A 13,631-nucleotide genomic window follows, 5' to 3' on the forward strand; every position below is an offset into this window, starting at 1 on the left:
GCATACTTGAAGTTACACATTAGGGTATCACTCACACAACCAGCAACTGAAGGAAGATATCTAACATCTATGCAAGTGTTATCATCATAATTTAAAATACATTGGAAGATCTTCCCCCCATAATATTCACAAGCTTACCCACAAATGTGGGATCAATTTTACCTGGAATAAAAAGTATATGCACTTAATGAATTCAACTGCCAAAAGTCCACCCATTTTCTTAAACCAACACTTTCTTCAGTATTCCATTAATTTATACTCTTCAACCAAAATTTTCTGTGACATAAGGGTTTAATTATTTGAATCTTAGTCAATATTAAACAATGTTTTTGTCAACTTCTTAAGTTGTTATCACTGATCATTCCAATTGTGTTTCCGTTACTTTTTTACATATAATTAAAGAAGTAACATATGCTCATTATAGAAAATTTAGTAAATCTAGAAAAATATAATTTTTTAACATCAACTGTATTCTCTCACCCAGAAATTACCAGAGTTAACATTTTAACATATGTGCTTTTTTTTTTTATATTTATTTATTTTTTTAAAGAGAGAAAAAGAGAGCACACATGCATGCAAGCAGGGAAGGGGCAGAGAAAGAGGGGGACAGAGAACCCGAAGTGGGCTCTGCTCTGACAGCAGAGAGCCTGATGTAGGGCTCAAAGCTGAACCAAAGTTAGACACTTAACCAACTGAGCCATCCAGGCACCCCATCGATGTATGTGCTTTTAATCTTTGTTATAGGTACAAATATACGTACATTAAAAATAAAATTGTGATAAAAATGCGTATTAAGTATTGAACCAGTGTTTTTACCCTGTAACATACTGGGCATAGTAATATTTCTTATCTTTAAAATTTTAGAAAACATGACTTACGATAGCTTTGTCCTATTACCCAAATGTATATATCATAATGAATTTAACCATTCCCCTATTACTAGGCATGTGAGTTCTTTTAACTTTCTACCAAGACAAATAACAACTCTGATGTACTCCTTACTAATAATCATGGACCAAGAAAACACATTGACCAAAAACACAATATTCACAACTCATCTCCAAAAATGGCCTGTAAACACATGAAAACACTTCCTCTCATCAATAAATCAACATAATACATGGGAATTATGAGAGACATTTCTCACCCACCAAACTGAAAACTGTAAAACATATAAATAACACCAAGTGCTGGTGTGGGGATTATGAGAAAACCATTCCAATGCAATGCTAGTTATACACTAATACAGCCTTTCTAAATAATAATTCAGGCAGTATATTTTAGCCAATTTTCAGAAATCTATCCTAAACAATCATAGATAATTCTAGATCCCAAGCAAAAAAACTGTAAATAGCATTCCCTTTTAATGCTAATTTAACGTTATGCACATATATCAAAAGTTAATGAAGACTTAATCTATATTGTCATCATTCTTGTGTTCTGCTCTCCCTATTATGTTATAGACTCTCATTTCTGATTCAGTTTTTATTTTTCATAAGGTTTGTTTGTGTGTTTAATGTTTAGCGCTCAATCTTAAACTTTCTAACATCAATATAGATAGATAGATAGATAGATAGATAGATAGATAGATAGATAGATAGATTCAAAGTGAACAGTGTGAATTTATGTCTTTTTCTTTCCACAAAACAACTTTGCACATCCATTTTATCTGAAACAAGTGCTTAGTAAAAGAACCCATCAATACCGCAGTGACTCACAAGTGGATTTTAAATGCCAACCAATAAGCCTGCTTTTCCGTCTCCTCTGTGGAGGTCCTTTACACAGGAAAGAAAACTCTTCAAAACCCTGAACAGGGACCTCTGACTCAGTACTATTTAAAATCCTTGTATTCAAGATTAGACAAATTTTCCAGCATGAATGTACCCTCCCCACAACTCTATCCTGACATACTTTGAAAGAGGAGTAGAAATAGAAAGTAATTTTTAGAGGAGAGCTCTGAAGTGGACAAGGGTCCCCCTCGCTGTACAGTGACAGATTGAAGGCAGTGAGTCACCCAGGTTCTTAAGGCTAGGCCAGTCCAAAAGAATCAAGGGGAAAACTCCACAGATAGTTACTCTGGCAACCTCTCACCTGGTCACTCCAGGAAAGAAGGCTCCATAATCACGATTCTTTATCTTTTTTGACCCTTGTCAACCTATATGTGTTCCAATATAGCCACTGTATTTCAGCTGGTGTAGAAACTAACTTGAAAGATCACCTTCCCACAAAATAAAATTCATTATCTGACTTAAAAAAGGGAGGAGACTAACAGGTCTATGAGCCATTTCACTTAAAACCACTTTTCCTGAGACATAAATATCTGGAGGAAAGTTTTAATTCTACAAATGCTTTTCTTAAATCTCTCTGAAAACAGATGTAAGTGAAGAGAAAAACTTTCCTCCTCCTGAAAAATAAAATTTTTATTTTATAAAAGATCTTTATATTCCACCTGTTTCATTGTCCTTTTTGTAGGAATAGATGCATGAGAAAGTTCGACTGGAAAATTAGGAATTTTTCAAAAAATTATCAATATCTCACTCATGTTGAGCTGTGCTATGAAGCTATTTCCAGAACAAAAGTGAGTGAAGCAATTAATATGTCAGCAACCATATTACAAAACATTTCTTTATTCTTAGGTTCTTCAGCAGGGTGTTTAATATATAGTTCAACCCATACTTTCAAAAGTTGAGTTGCTCTAAAAAGCCACTCTATAAAAATGTACTCCCTTGGATTTAAAACTTTAACCATTTTAAAGTTTTTACTGTCATCTATAGCATAAATATCATTTTCAAGAGCAATATAAATTCACTTCCACATTCCAACAAAAGATGTCCAAAATTTTCCCTTTGAAATAATAGCACATTTATGATAATGGTACTTATTATACAAATATGTGTAAGAGATAATTAGAGAACCACAAGATGTTAAAGCTGAGAAGGGGTCTTTTACAAGTAAGACAGTCTCAATTATAAATAAGAAGACCAAGGCCTCAAGAGGCAGATTTGTCTAGTTTACAGAATACCAAGTCACTCTTGGTGTTACTTTCATTACCAGCTAATAATATTTAATAGCAATATATATACTATGCTTCAGTAAACAATGTGCAATTAACTAAATAAATGCCTGCCCCAAATTACTCATCTCCTAAATGGTTATATTACAGATAACAGCAAGTATGGCATATAAAATCTTTATTAAAATATTGGAGAGTGAGGAGAATTTTAAATATAAAGAGTCTATGAACAATTTCAATCAACATAAAAGGATAATGAAAGCAACAACGTAAGAGCAGGAGGATGGAAATAAGCTGACCAGATCATCAGAAAAGGACAAGGGTCCCTTGTGCTAAAACCAACATAAAGATGGAATCAGCATTAGTACTATTTGTGCTTTTAAAGATACCTCATGCTGAAGCAAACACTTGGGCTTCATCAGTAGCAATTTCAGATAACGCGAATAGAAGCACAGTGTCCCACAAGGGAGTTGCTCCAACCATCCTCTTTGCCACAGACACCATTCTTCCTCATCCCTACAAATACCCTCATCCCTTCCTGGATCCTGCTGTCTCCTCCGTTTTTTGTTTTTTGTTTTTTGGTTTTTTTTCTCCTCTCTCCATGAAATTGCATAAGGGGCAGACAGCATCTGTTGCTCCCACCTCTTGTCACTTAATCTTTAGACCATGTCAGCACCCAGAAAATTCTCTTGCCCCTGCCCTTTAGACTTTCCCATAGTCTGCTGTCCTCAGGATATCTTAAATTTTAACATATCGCAAGCCAAACTCCTGGTGTCTCCTACATCCTTTTTTTTTAAATTTGTTTATGTTTATTCTTGAGACAGAGAAAGAGAGAGAGAGAGGGAGAGTGTGTGGGGAGGGGCAGAGAGCGAGGGACACACAGAATCTGAAGCAGGCTCCAGGCTCTAAACAAACTGTCAGCACAGAGTCCAATGCACGGCTCGAACCCACAAACCATGAGATCATGACCGGAGCCGAAGTCGGACACAACCGATTGAGCCATCCAGGCGCCGCCCCCCTCCCCACATCCCTTTTAAAAAGCATGCCCATGATTCCATTTATATGAATGTCCAAAAGAGGCAAATCCATAGAGACAGAAAGTAGATTAGTGTTTGCTAGAGGATACAGGAAAAAGGGAAATTAGGAGTGACTGCTAACAGGCACAGGGTTTTGTTCTAGGGTGACGGAAATGTTCTACAATTAGGTAATAGTGATGGTTGCACAGCACTGTGAATATACCAAAAACCACTGAATTGCGCACTGTAAAATGGTGAATTTTATGCTATTTGAATTTTATCTCAATAAAACAATTGCAAATTAAAAATAAATGAAAATAAGCACATTCACAATGTTTTACAACTACACACACACACGCACACACATACACACACACACACTTCTTCTAACTTTCCTTTCACCTTGAAAAATAATAAACTCCCCAAAGGTGGAATTATTAAAGCAGAGGCCGAATGATCATCTGTCAGCAATGTGCTATTGAAGAGCTAACTGAACTGAGTGGAAAATTACACTAGATTACCTTGAAGTATTTTTCATCTTTAAGTTTCTATGTCACAAGCCAAAATGAAAAAAATGAGAACCAGGAGGAAAATTTTTAAGTGACCAGGAAGAAAAAGTATGAATCATTTATTCCCATTCAAAATGAGAACTGTAGAATATAACGAAGCAAAAGAATAAAAACGAAACAGATCCAAAAAGGAAGGGCACAGAAAATCATGAAAAAAATATTAAGTAAATTAAATAACAGCACAAAAACCAAATGATATTCAGAGTTTAATATACCAATATTTGTTTTGCTCATACAGAATTTATCCCGTATCTAACTGTATTTCTCTAAAGAAATTCCAATACTTTTTGTCCTTGAGTAGTGAAGAAATAAGAAAAAAAAATCTAGTGAAGACGAGATTTAAATCAAATTACTATTGATGGGCATGTAACTGGGTTAATAAGGTAAACAAGGCATGGATAACATAACAGAAAATTATTTTCCCCTAAATTCAGCGACTCTTACCTTTAAAACCCATTAACCCAACAACTAGCATCCTTTGTAGGTAAGTTTACATGGGAAGACAAAACATTATGGATGATACAAAAACCGAAAAACTAAACCTTTCTACTAAAAGAAATGCCAGCAAACATCTATTAATAGTTTGCTGTAGTAAAGAATCCCTTTTTATATACCAAATGACCAACATTTAGTGAAATAGAAAAGAGGTATTTGTGTACACACTCAATATTAGAAAAGGGGTTCATTCAGCAAATACTCATTATTGGATTTACAGAGTACACTAAAATGTTTTATATATTTACCTAGTTATAAGCCACAGGTACAAGACATCAAAATTTTAAAGAAGTCCAACTTAAATATTATGACATCAAAGTTATCCAAATTAAAAAAAAAACTAAATAAGATGACAATCCTTATATTCTCTCTTGTTTATTAATTTGGGCTTCCAAAAAAAAGAAGAAAATGGAATTTCTGAGTCTATCAAGAACTTCTTTCTCCTGTTCTTTTATAATTAAAAACTTAGACCACACAAGAGTCTAGGATGTGACATTTTAATGACCCAAACTTTTTAGGAATCATAATCCACTCTGGCATCCAGAAACATCATGCACATTACTACTTTACACCTGTTTCAGCTGCAAAGAATATTACTTTACACAAACAGCCACAGCAGATGGGTCTGGAAAGCAAATGTGTTAAATGGGCTTCCCCAACATTTTGTGACCGGCTCCTTTCAGAAGCCAAAAGACTGTACTTCACAATCAGATTCCAAAGAGTTGATCTGTTGACCAGCAGCCTCTGCACCCACTTGAGAATGCAGTCTCACCTGAGACCTAATGTTCTGTGAATCTGCTGTATTATTCAAGAATATTAAATTCTGTTATAAAGGTCAAGAAAATAAATGGGATGGATAAAACTCATAAGAAGTGATAGTCATTGATGGTAAGGAAGCTAATAGCTTATGAGGTAAAGGCAACACTCAAGAGGCCCAATTAGGTATAGATAATAAAAGCCTATGAACTTCTAAAACAAAGGCAAAATTCATAAGATGTGTTAAAAATAGTTAACTTAGTAAGCCATAAGACATCCCCAAATAGAAAATATGATGGAACAAACAAGAGGTTCACTTGTAGAAAGAAAGACATGGGAAGACTAAATCATCATCATTCTATCTCTGGACTGGCAGCTGTATCATCTCCATATGAGCCACCCACCGAGGACGCCCATCCTGGTCTTATTCCAGACCCACAGGTGCTTTACCCAAGAAACACAAATAAAACCAGGGAAACTGGCAAAACTACAGTTGTATGTAAGTGTACTTATACCTACTCTCTTCTATAGAGCAAGAATTATCATGAGCCCAGAGTATTACTAGTACGTAGAGCCCTTACTCAAAAATCAACTCTGACCACACCCTCAATGGGAAGAGTGATGTGAAAGAGAGTCAGGACACATGAATATTGTGTACCCAGGCCTCCCATAGTGTGGTCCTTTCAACCTTTGCACCTTAAGTGTGCTAACTTACCCCATGGCTTTCCTCTTGCTACTGGCTGTGTGTTTGAAACAGTGTGATTCAAACATTTAATTTGGTTGCTGAGCCTGTCAATTCCACAACCTGTAGGAACGCTGGTAGTGTACTTGGAGACTAACCATTGCATCCAGATAATTTCCCACAAAATACCTACTGAATCAGAAATCTGCATTTTAAAAGATCCCCAGGTGATTTATAAGCATATTAAAGTTTAAGAGCACCGAGGGAGACTATCTGAAGAAAGAAAAAGACAGAAATTTGGACCTCAGCACTACATCCTAAACAGTATCCTGAATATAAAATCTCATATATGCCCTGTGTACCAACTCAGAGTTCCAGAAGAGATAGAGAATGCTGAGACCCACTTTCAACAAGTATCATGTAAGGTTTAGAGAAGCAATACTGCCCTTGGTGATTCTCCTTTGAATCTCAGCTCTGTAAAGCTCCAAACAGTTTGAGAAAACACTCAGAAAAGTACAGCGCAATATATCTTACACTATCATTAACCCTATAATCTCCCTCTTGCTGTAAACTAGGAAAATAACCTTTTTCATCTCTGCTGTGTTTCAAGAACACCTATCCAAAGGACAAAAGGCTACCGGAAACAGAGAAAGGGTTAGGACTTCCTTAAGAAGGTTGCAGTGACCTAAGAAAGAATAGCAAAGAACAGTTGAGCAGAATAGCCTGAGAAGCGTCCTTAATGGGCTATACATTTCATCTACCAGCACTCGCTGACCTGATCAGCTCCAGTCATTTTATGCATTTATTACATTTTATCGTATATTGCATTGTTCCTGACACATAGTAAGGGCTCAGTAAATGTTCTGAAATAATGGGGGGGGGGCAAACAATAAAAAATGTCACCTTTTCTATCCTGGATTCATTTAAAGCAAATTCAATGAATTGGATCTCTTGGTTTTGAGAAATTCCTGAGAATGAAGGCATAATTCCACATCTCAAATCAGCATGGTTCATAACACTCTCATTCCATATCTCAAACTTGGATTTTATATTTTCCATTATTAATCCCATTTTTGACAACACTATGAAACACATCAACCAATCCATTAAGAAACAATGCATTTCTAAATTTCACCAACAATTATTTATAAGTAATATGCTACACAGGGAAGATCAGCTATTACTCTGATGTTTTTCTAGGTCCAGATTTAAGGTATCTTGGGAAAATACAGACTCAAGGCATCTAGAGAAGAATTGAAATAAAAACCGAGGACATGATCACACATACAAAGATCATAAACAAGACGTAAAACAAAAGTCTGAAAGTGTTGAGAAATTCTACCCTGGTGAAGACTTAAGATGAGACTATCAGGAAAAGAATATAAAAGTTCCAAAGATCATTTTTGTAAGGAATATGTCCACTTTTTGTTGCTAAAAGAGGAAGTATGTTTAAATTTCAAAGGAAAAAGATTTAAGTTGGAAATCAGAATCTACCATCCCATAAGTGAATCTTTATAAAAAGAATAAGGAAACATACATAGGGAATGGCTCAGCATTTTCTCCCTTCCAAATGGTCTATCAAATCCTGTTCAGTCCATGCATTTAGCACAGCCAAGGACAGTTAAAGTCCTCATAGGACATTAGACATTTCAGCACAGGTTTTCAGACTGTTATGTGGGTTTTAAATATCAAGTTTAAGAATTGACTCCACCAGCTCACATAAGAGAGAGGTAACATTACAGATTTGTGTGTCTTCTGCAGCTAACAGCATGAAAACAGACACATGACAAGCCTTCAATAAATACTTATTGAATTTAATTATTACCACCCTCTGAGGCAAAAATCTTAATTGGAGAATAATCTAAACTCTACCATCACCACCACCAGTAGAAAAGTAGCTCTCAAAATTCCCAAGTGAATCCACTCACATGCTAAACAATCAGAACAACAACAAAGAGCAATTGTCTTATTCATTACAAAGGGCTAAGAATGAATCTTTTGTTTGCAAACTTAATCCACTCCAACTAGTACTGTTAACTGCCCACTAAAACGCAGTGCATTATTTTTGTTTCACAAACTTTAATCTTGATCTATGTTCTTGATAAAATGTGTTAAACTTTTATGCATGTAATCTATTTCATTCTTTGTTGTATGAAATACAGTTTCTTTATTACGTGACAGTTAAGAGGCAAAATGCTTTTTTTATAAGCAATAGTAGGGGGGAAAAAATCACTTGAATTTCAGAATATCATACCCCAAACCTGATTTGTTCACATATAAACAGCCATATTTCAAAGAGAAATCCTTTAAAATTCATTACATCTATTACTGTGCAGTTACGTTTGGGGCAGCACAGGACCCAAATACAAGGCTGGTGCCCCTTTTGGTTGAGTAGGTAGTGCTGGACTTGATAAATTTTCATAAGCTGCTATCCCCATTAGGGAGTTAGTCACTGGTTTTAACAAACTCCTTGAAGAGTTCATTTCAGTTATTCCTGCCTTGCTCAATGTGAAACAATTTAATCTTATTGCTTTCTTCCTAAGGGGTAAAAAGATGATGTTCAAAGGAGAACACTTGGGAAGGAAACACGCATGGTGAAATTTTGGAGCTCTCTGGTTAGGCCTGAGGGAAAGACACCTCTAAAGAGAGAGCCTAGAATTGGGGGGGGGGGGGGGAGTAGGGGAGAGGCTCACAATGGAAAGTGGAAAAGCACAGCAAAGAAACTTGGCTTACTCTGAAACCACACTATATTAGTTATTTTATAACACATCTACAGTTATTTTAAACATAGTTTAACTTGACATGGCCCATTCTGTCCCAGAGCTTTTGTCTTACACTAATGACATGAAAGTTTGCCTGCTAACATCCATAAATAGTTTCACAGGTTATCACTTTATTTCAAAATAGTATTTCATAATTAAGACAAAGTCAAATTTCTCTTTGCTTTGTAAATCTACAGACCTTACAGCCTTATATGGAAGTTTCATAAGGTGGAAATAACAACAGACAGTGATTTTAGATTCTTTTAAAAGATACCGTATCAAATTCCAAATCTATGACACATACATATTGGATAAGCTAGAAGTCCCTAGGAAGTGGTTTCAGACTACACATTCTACCACCACAACCTTCCAGATTCCCCTAGGAGGGCATGCCACAATCTTAGGACAGAGCTGGTGCGCAAGTACACGTTGAAAAACCACTCCAAGGAGACTGTGATATTCAACCCACTACCTCCTGCCCCTATTGCCGTTATCAGCTAATAATGTTTCACTACCCGCTACTGATGTACATTGTGCTATTTCTTCTATACCGAATGTTAACTAAGTGAAGTCATTAGAATAGAGAATCTGAATTCAACTGGCATTTATTCAGTTTTTAAGAGGTAAAAATATATCCCGGAATGACAAATCAATTTAATTTCCTTTCATAAAATTTCATTTCAGTGCTACATCACAAATCCTGAACTCAAAGCTACTTACAGTCATAGCTTTCCAATTAAAGCATTTAAGTCCGCTAATATATTTCCATGAATCAAACTTTCACTACCAAGTAGCAGTACAAAAAAAGAGATAAGTTTCAACATTCCTCACAATCCACTTACACTCAAGTAAGAGATAACTCAGATGTTTTAAGCAAGTAAATAAGACTATTATTTCAAGGTCACCATAACTCTCCCATTGTACATTATACCTCATATCCTAGAGGTATTCAGGAAATTTTCTCACTTCTGGCTAATTTTAGGTAAAATCAGTTAAAGAGGTAATTCTGTTTCAAACTAACCCTCCTGGTTTTCAGTGTACGTGTCATTCATACTCCAGTCCATTGGAATGTATCTCACAATCCCCAAACTTCTTCAACTTTACTCTTAGCCAATACTGGTTTATGCAACCATAAAGCATATTAAGGAAATATGTGGATCTCTCCCAAACTTTTAAAATCACCTGACAACACGGGTATCTTAACAACCTCGAAATCCTTAGGGCTGTCAAATCTATGCTGCAAACATTTAGGCCCAAATATTAAAAAAAAAAAAAAAAAAAAAACCACAAAACAAAACCAAACACAAACTTAGGAAAAACTTCAAAACCAAACTGAGAAAACATACTTACCTTAATTGGAGCACTACTAAACTTAATTTTCCTATTTGCTGGGATGTCTTCTTCTTCTGGCAATCCAACAATCTCCGAGTACTCCATATCTGGTTGATAGTAATTGTTTTCATCACTATCTTCCTGCTCATCCTGTTCAGTGCCTGTCTCTCCCCAGTCTGAATTATACCTGGATCTTACCCTATACACATTATAGTCACTGTGCATGTAAACATGGGAACTCTCAAAATTATTTGAATCTTCGGGTACTTCCTTTCCACAACTGGATCCAGGAGCATCAGCAGAGGTAAAATCACCACCTGCAAGTTCTTTCTTCTGATGCATTGCTGCCTCACTCCCAACTAAATTAGCTTCGGCATCTTCTAAAGGTTCGTTTTGTGGTGAAAGGATTTCAGACTCTGGCATCGCCTTATTTGCAGCACAAGGTTCCTCAGGAAGATCTCTGTCAATTCTGTCAGGAGTCTCTTGGTTAGATGTGGAGTCCTCGGCTTCCTTGCTCTGCTGTGTTTCTTCACCAAGCACTGAAGCTAGAGAGGTACTTTTCGAAGCCACTTCTGGTACAGGACTTGTATTACTCTTCTGAGCATCCTCTGCATCATCACCGTGTTTGCTTGGAGGAGACCAAGAATCTGAATCCTTAAGGTGACCAAAGGTGTCAAGATTTGTAACAGTAACAGATGGTAGATTCAGGGGATAATGCCCAGTCACTGAGTATTCGTTTTCAGGCTTCTCAGAAACCATGGCACTGGGGGAATCAGTGTTCTCAAATACTGCACTCAGTTGACTCACAGTTGGGGAAACAGCCTCCGTCCGGGAGCTAAGGCTGTCCAAGGAATCAGTACTGCCTCTGTTGGACTTGGAGCCACCCCATTCGTCCTGAGGTTCATTCCCTCCAGCTTTCTCTTTCTTTGGGGAATAGCGGCTGTTTTGTCCTGACTCATGCACACTTCTCTCAAACATCTTCCGAGTTTCTGTGAACTTAGAATATGAAGGGCCATCGTACATTGTGTCAAATCTACTAATTCGTTCTGAAACAGAGGACTCCAACTTAACAACTGAGCCATCTGTTTTTTCCAGGAATTCTTTGGGCCTCATTCTTCTCTGTGGAGATGAAGGTCCACCTTTCCCCCTTGTTTTGGCAATGACCGCAGCATTTTCACTGGGTTCCATACCCATCTGCATAAATAGATTTTTAATTCTGTTGACATTGGAGCCATATTTCCTCCCCCTGCTCTGCTGGGAGCCCTCACCTTCTTTTGTTTTTTGTTCCCCATCTGACTTGGGTTTGTCAAAGGTACTTTTCAGTGCCTGGAACTCAGTTCTATATGCATTCCTGTGAGGAGAGGCACTTCTGAGAGTGGTTCGTTCACCTGAAGACTCGGTTTTCAACATTTTTACTTCAGGGGTGAAAAGCCAATGTTCATAATGACCAGGAAAACACAAACAAAAAAACAAAACACCTCTCTTCTCTAATCAAGAGAGTATTTGGTCAAGAAAAAGTACCTCTCAAATGGCATACTGTATCAGTGATCCTCCCAACAGGTGTATTAGGAAATTATTCAGTCAAGAGTTACACAAAATGGCTTTTTCAAAGCAAGACTAGAGGTTCATCTGTAATAGAAAAGAATGAATTTCTGCATTCATTTACTTATTTGAAAATGTACGTTTAGTCAACCAAGAATACACTTTTCAAAGTGACTCAGTCATATATCAAACAGAAAAAAAAATTACTTATTGAAATGGTCATTTAAAAGCCAAGAATTTAAAAGTTATAACTCTGATTGGTCCTTGGTAACAAAAATGTTTCAATTTGGAGGTCCCTACCGAAATCACACACTAATACACACACGAGTTACACATAAGCACACTACTTTAGCCTAAGTTTTGGTTGCTTTTGTGAATGGTCTTAAAAAAAAAAAAAAAAAAAAAGAATTTCATTTGGGATGCTCCACATCAGGTAGAATTTAATCTTTCTGGGTAAGCACAATTCAAAGTTTGGATTCTATGTTTACAAAGTCCATAATATGCCTACAGAGGCTTATTTCACTCTTTCTGGTCCAATATTCTGATTTGCAGCATCCCCAAAACAACATTAGTACATTTCAGACCAAAACAAGCAGAAGAAAGTTCTCACATGAAAGTAACTTTCACTCTAAGTTCAGTTACATCTAATATTGGGAAGTTTCCTAAGAGTGGATAGTATTCATTATAGAGTGAGGTGTAGAATATCATGGGAATAAATGTAGGAGAACGTGACGATCAGAAAGCAAACATAACATGAAACCTCTTCTCATAACCCTGATTTGTTTATTCCTACTTGCCCCTAACTTCCTACAAGCTCAAAATGCAACGCAATGCATGCTTGCTGGTCTCCACTAGCCCACAGCTGGATTTTATATCAATATGCCAGTAATCAAATACTTCAAGAGCTGCCGAGGCGCAGACAATGTCGTGCTAAAGATTTTTCATTTTGTTTTGCTTTGTTTTGTCTTTTAATATTAGGCCGAGCCATATCACCCTCACGCACAATCAGCTGAGGAAGCACACACTTTCACTGAAACCGCCTCCAAACTCGGCTCCTGGCCCAGCACGCATGCATGGCCCATGCAGACAAACAAGAAAGGCTTGAGAGTGTGGTGCCTGTTTTTTGGTAAAGCATCGACAATCTCCTTGTACCCTGACATTTGTTTAAGCCTTACACACCCTCCCCCCCCCCTACACATACACCCCACTCCCTCCCCGGCCAATTCGAACCCGAGGGGGCGGGGGCGGGGGAGATGAGGCCGCCGGGGGACTCAAAACCTGCCCTCACAAAAGACAAACATAAATAACACCAACTTGAGAGGCAGCCGGTTCCCAAGCCTGGTTCGGGACGCAATCCCTCGGCCCCGGGGCAGGGCCGGGAGAGCAGGTGACGCCAAGCGCTATGGTAGGAGGTCGCAGTCTAGCTTTGTGCCAAAAAGCACCTGAAGTCCTAACACATTGGCT

The 13,631-nt window shown here is 37.2% G+C and overlaps 1 protein-coding gene across 17 annotated transcripts in view; it reads right to left on the bottom strand.

Moving 5' to 3' along the window:
* The window catches only part of PPP1R9A (protein phosphatase 1 regulatory subunit 9A), a 323,453-nt gene that overhangs the window by 309,119 nt on the left and 703 nt on the right, over positions 1-13,631 (bottom strand). For 16 of the 17 annotated variants that reach the window (XM_040472634.1, XM_040472633.1, XM_040472636.1 and 13 more), the window contains exons 1-2: positions 13,482-13,625; positions 10,644-12,254 (exon numbers count right to left, since the gene is read on the bottom strand). In XM_040472634.1, the coding sequence (XP_040328568.1) occupies positions 10,644-12,035 (1,392 nt within the window). In that variant the 5' untranslated portion in view covers positions 12,036-12,254; positions 13,482-13,625. Of the gene's footprint in view, positions 1-10,643; positions 12,255-13,481; positions 13,626-13,631 lie in introns of those variants that run through there. The other variant, XM_040472620.1, reaches the window with a different exon arrangement.

The sequence above is a fragment of the Herpailurus yagouaroundi genome, unplaced genomic scaffold (genome assembly GCF_014898765.1).
Source record: "Herpailurus yagouaroundi ecotype Mexico unplaced genomic scaffold, PumYag 100, whole genome shotgun sequence".
NCBI classification, from domain to species: Eukaryota; Metazoa; Chordata; class Mammalia; order Carnivora; family Felidae; genus Herpailurus; species Herpailurus yagouaroundi.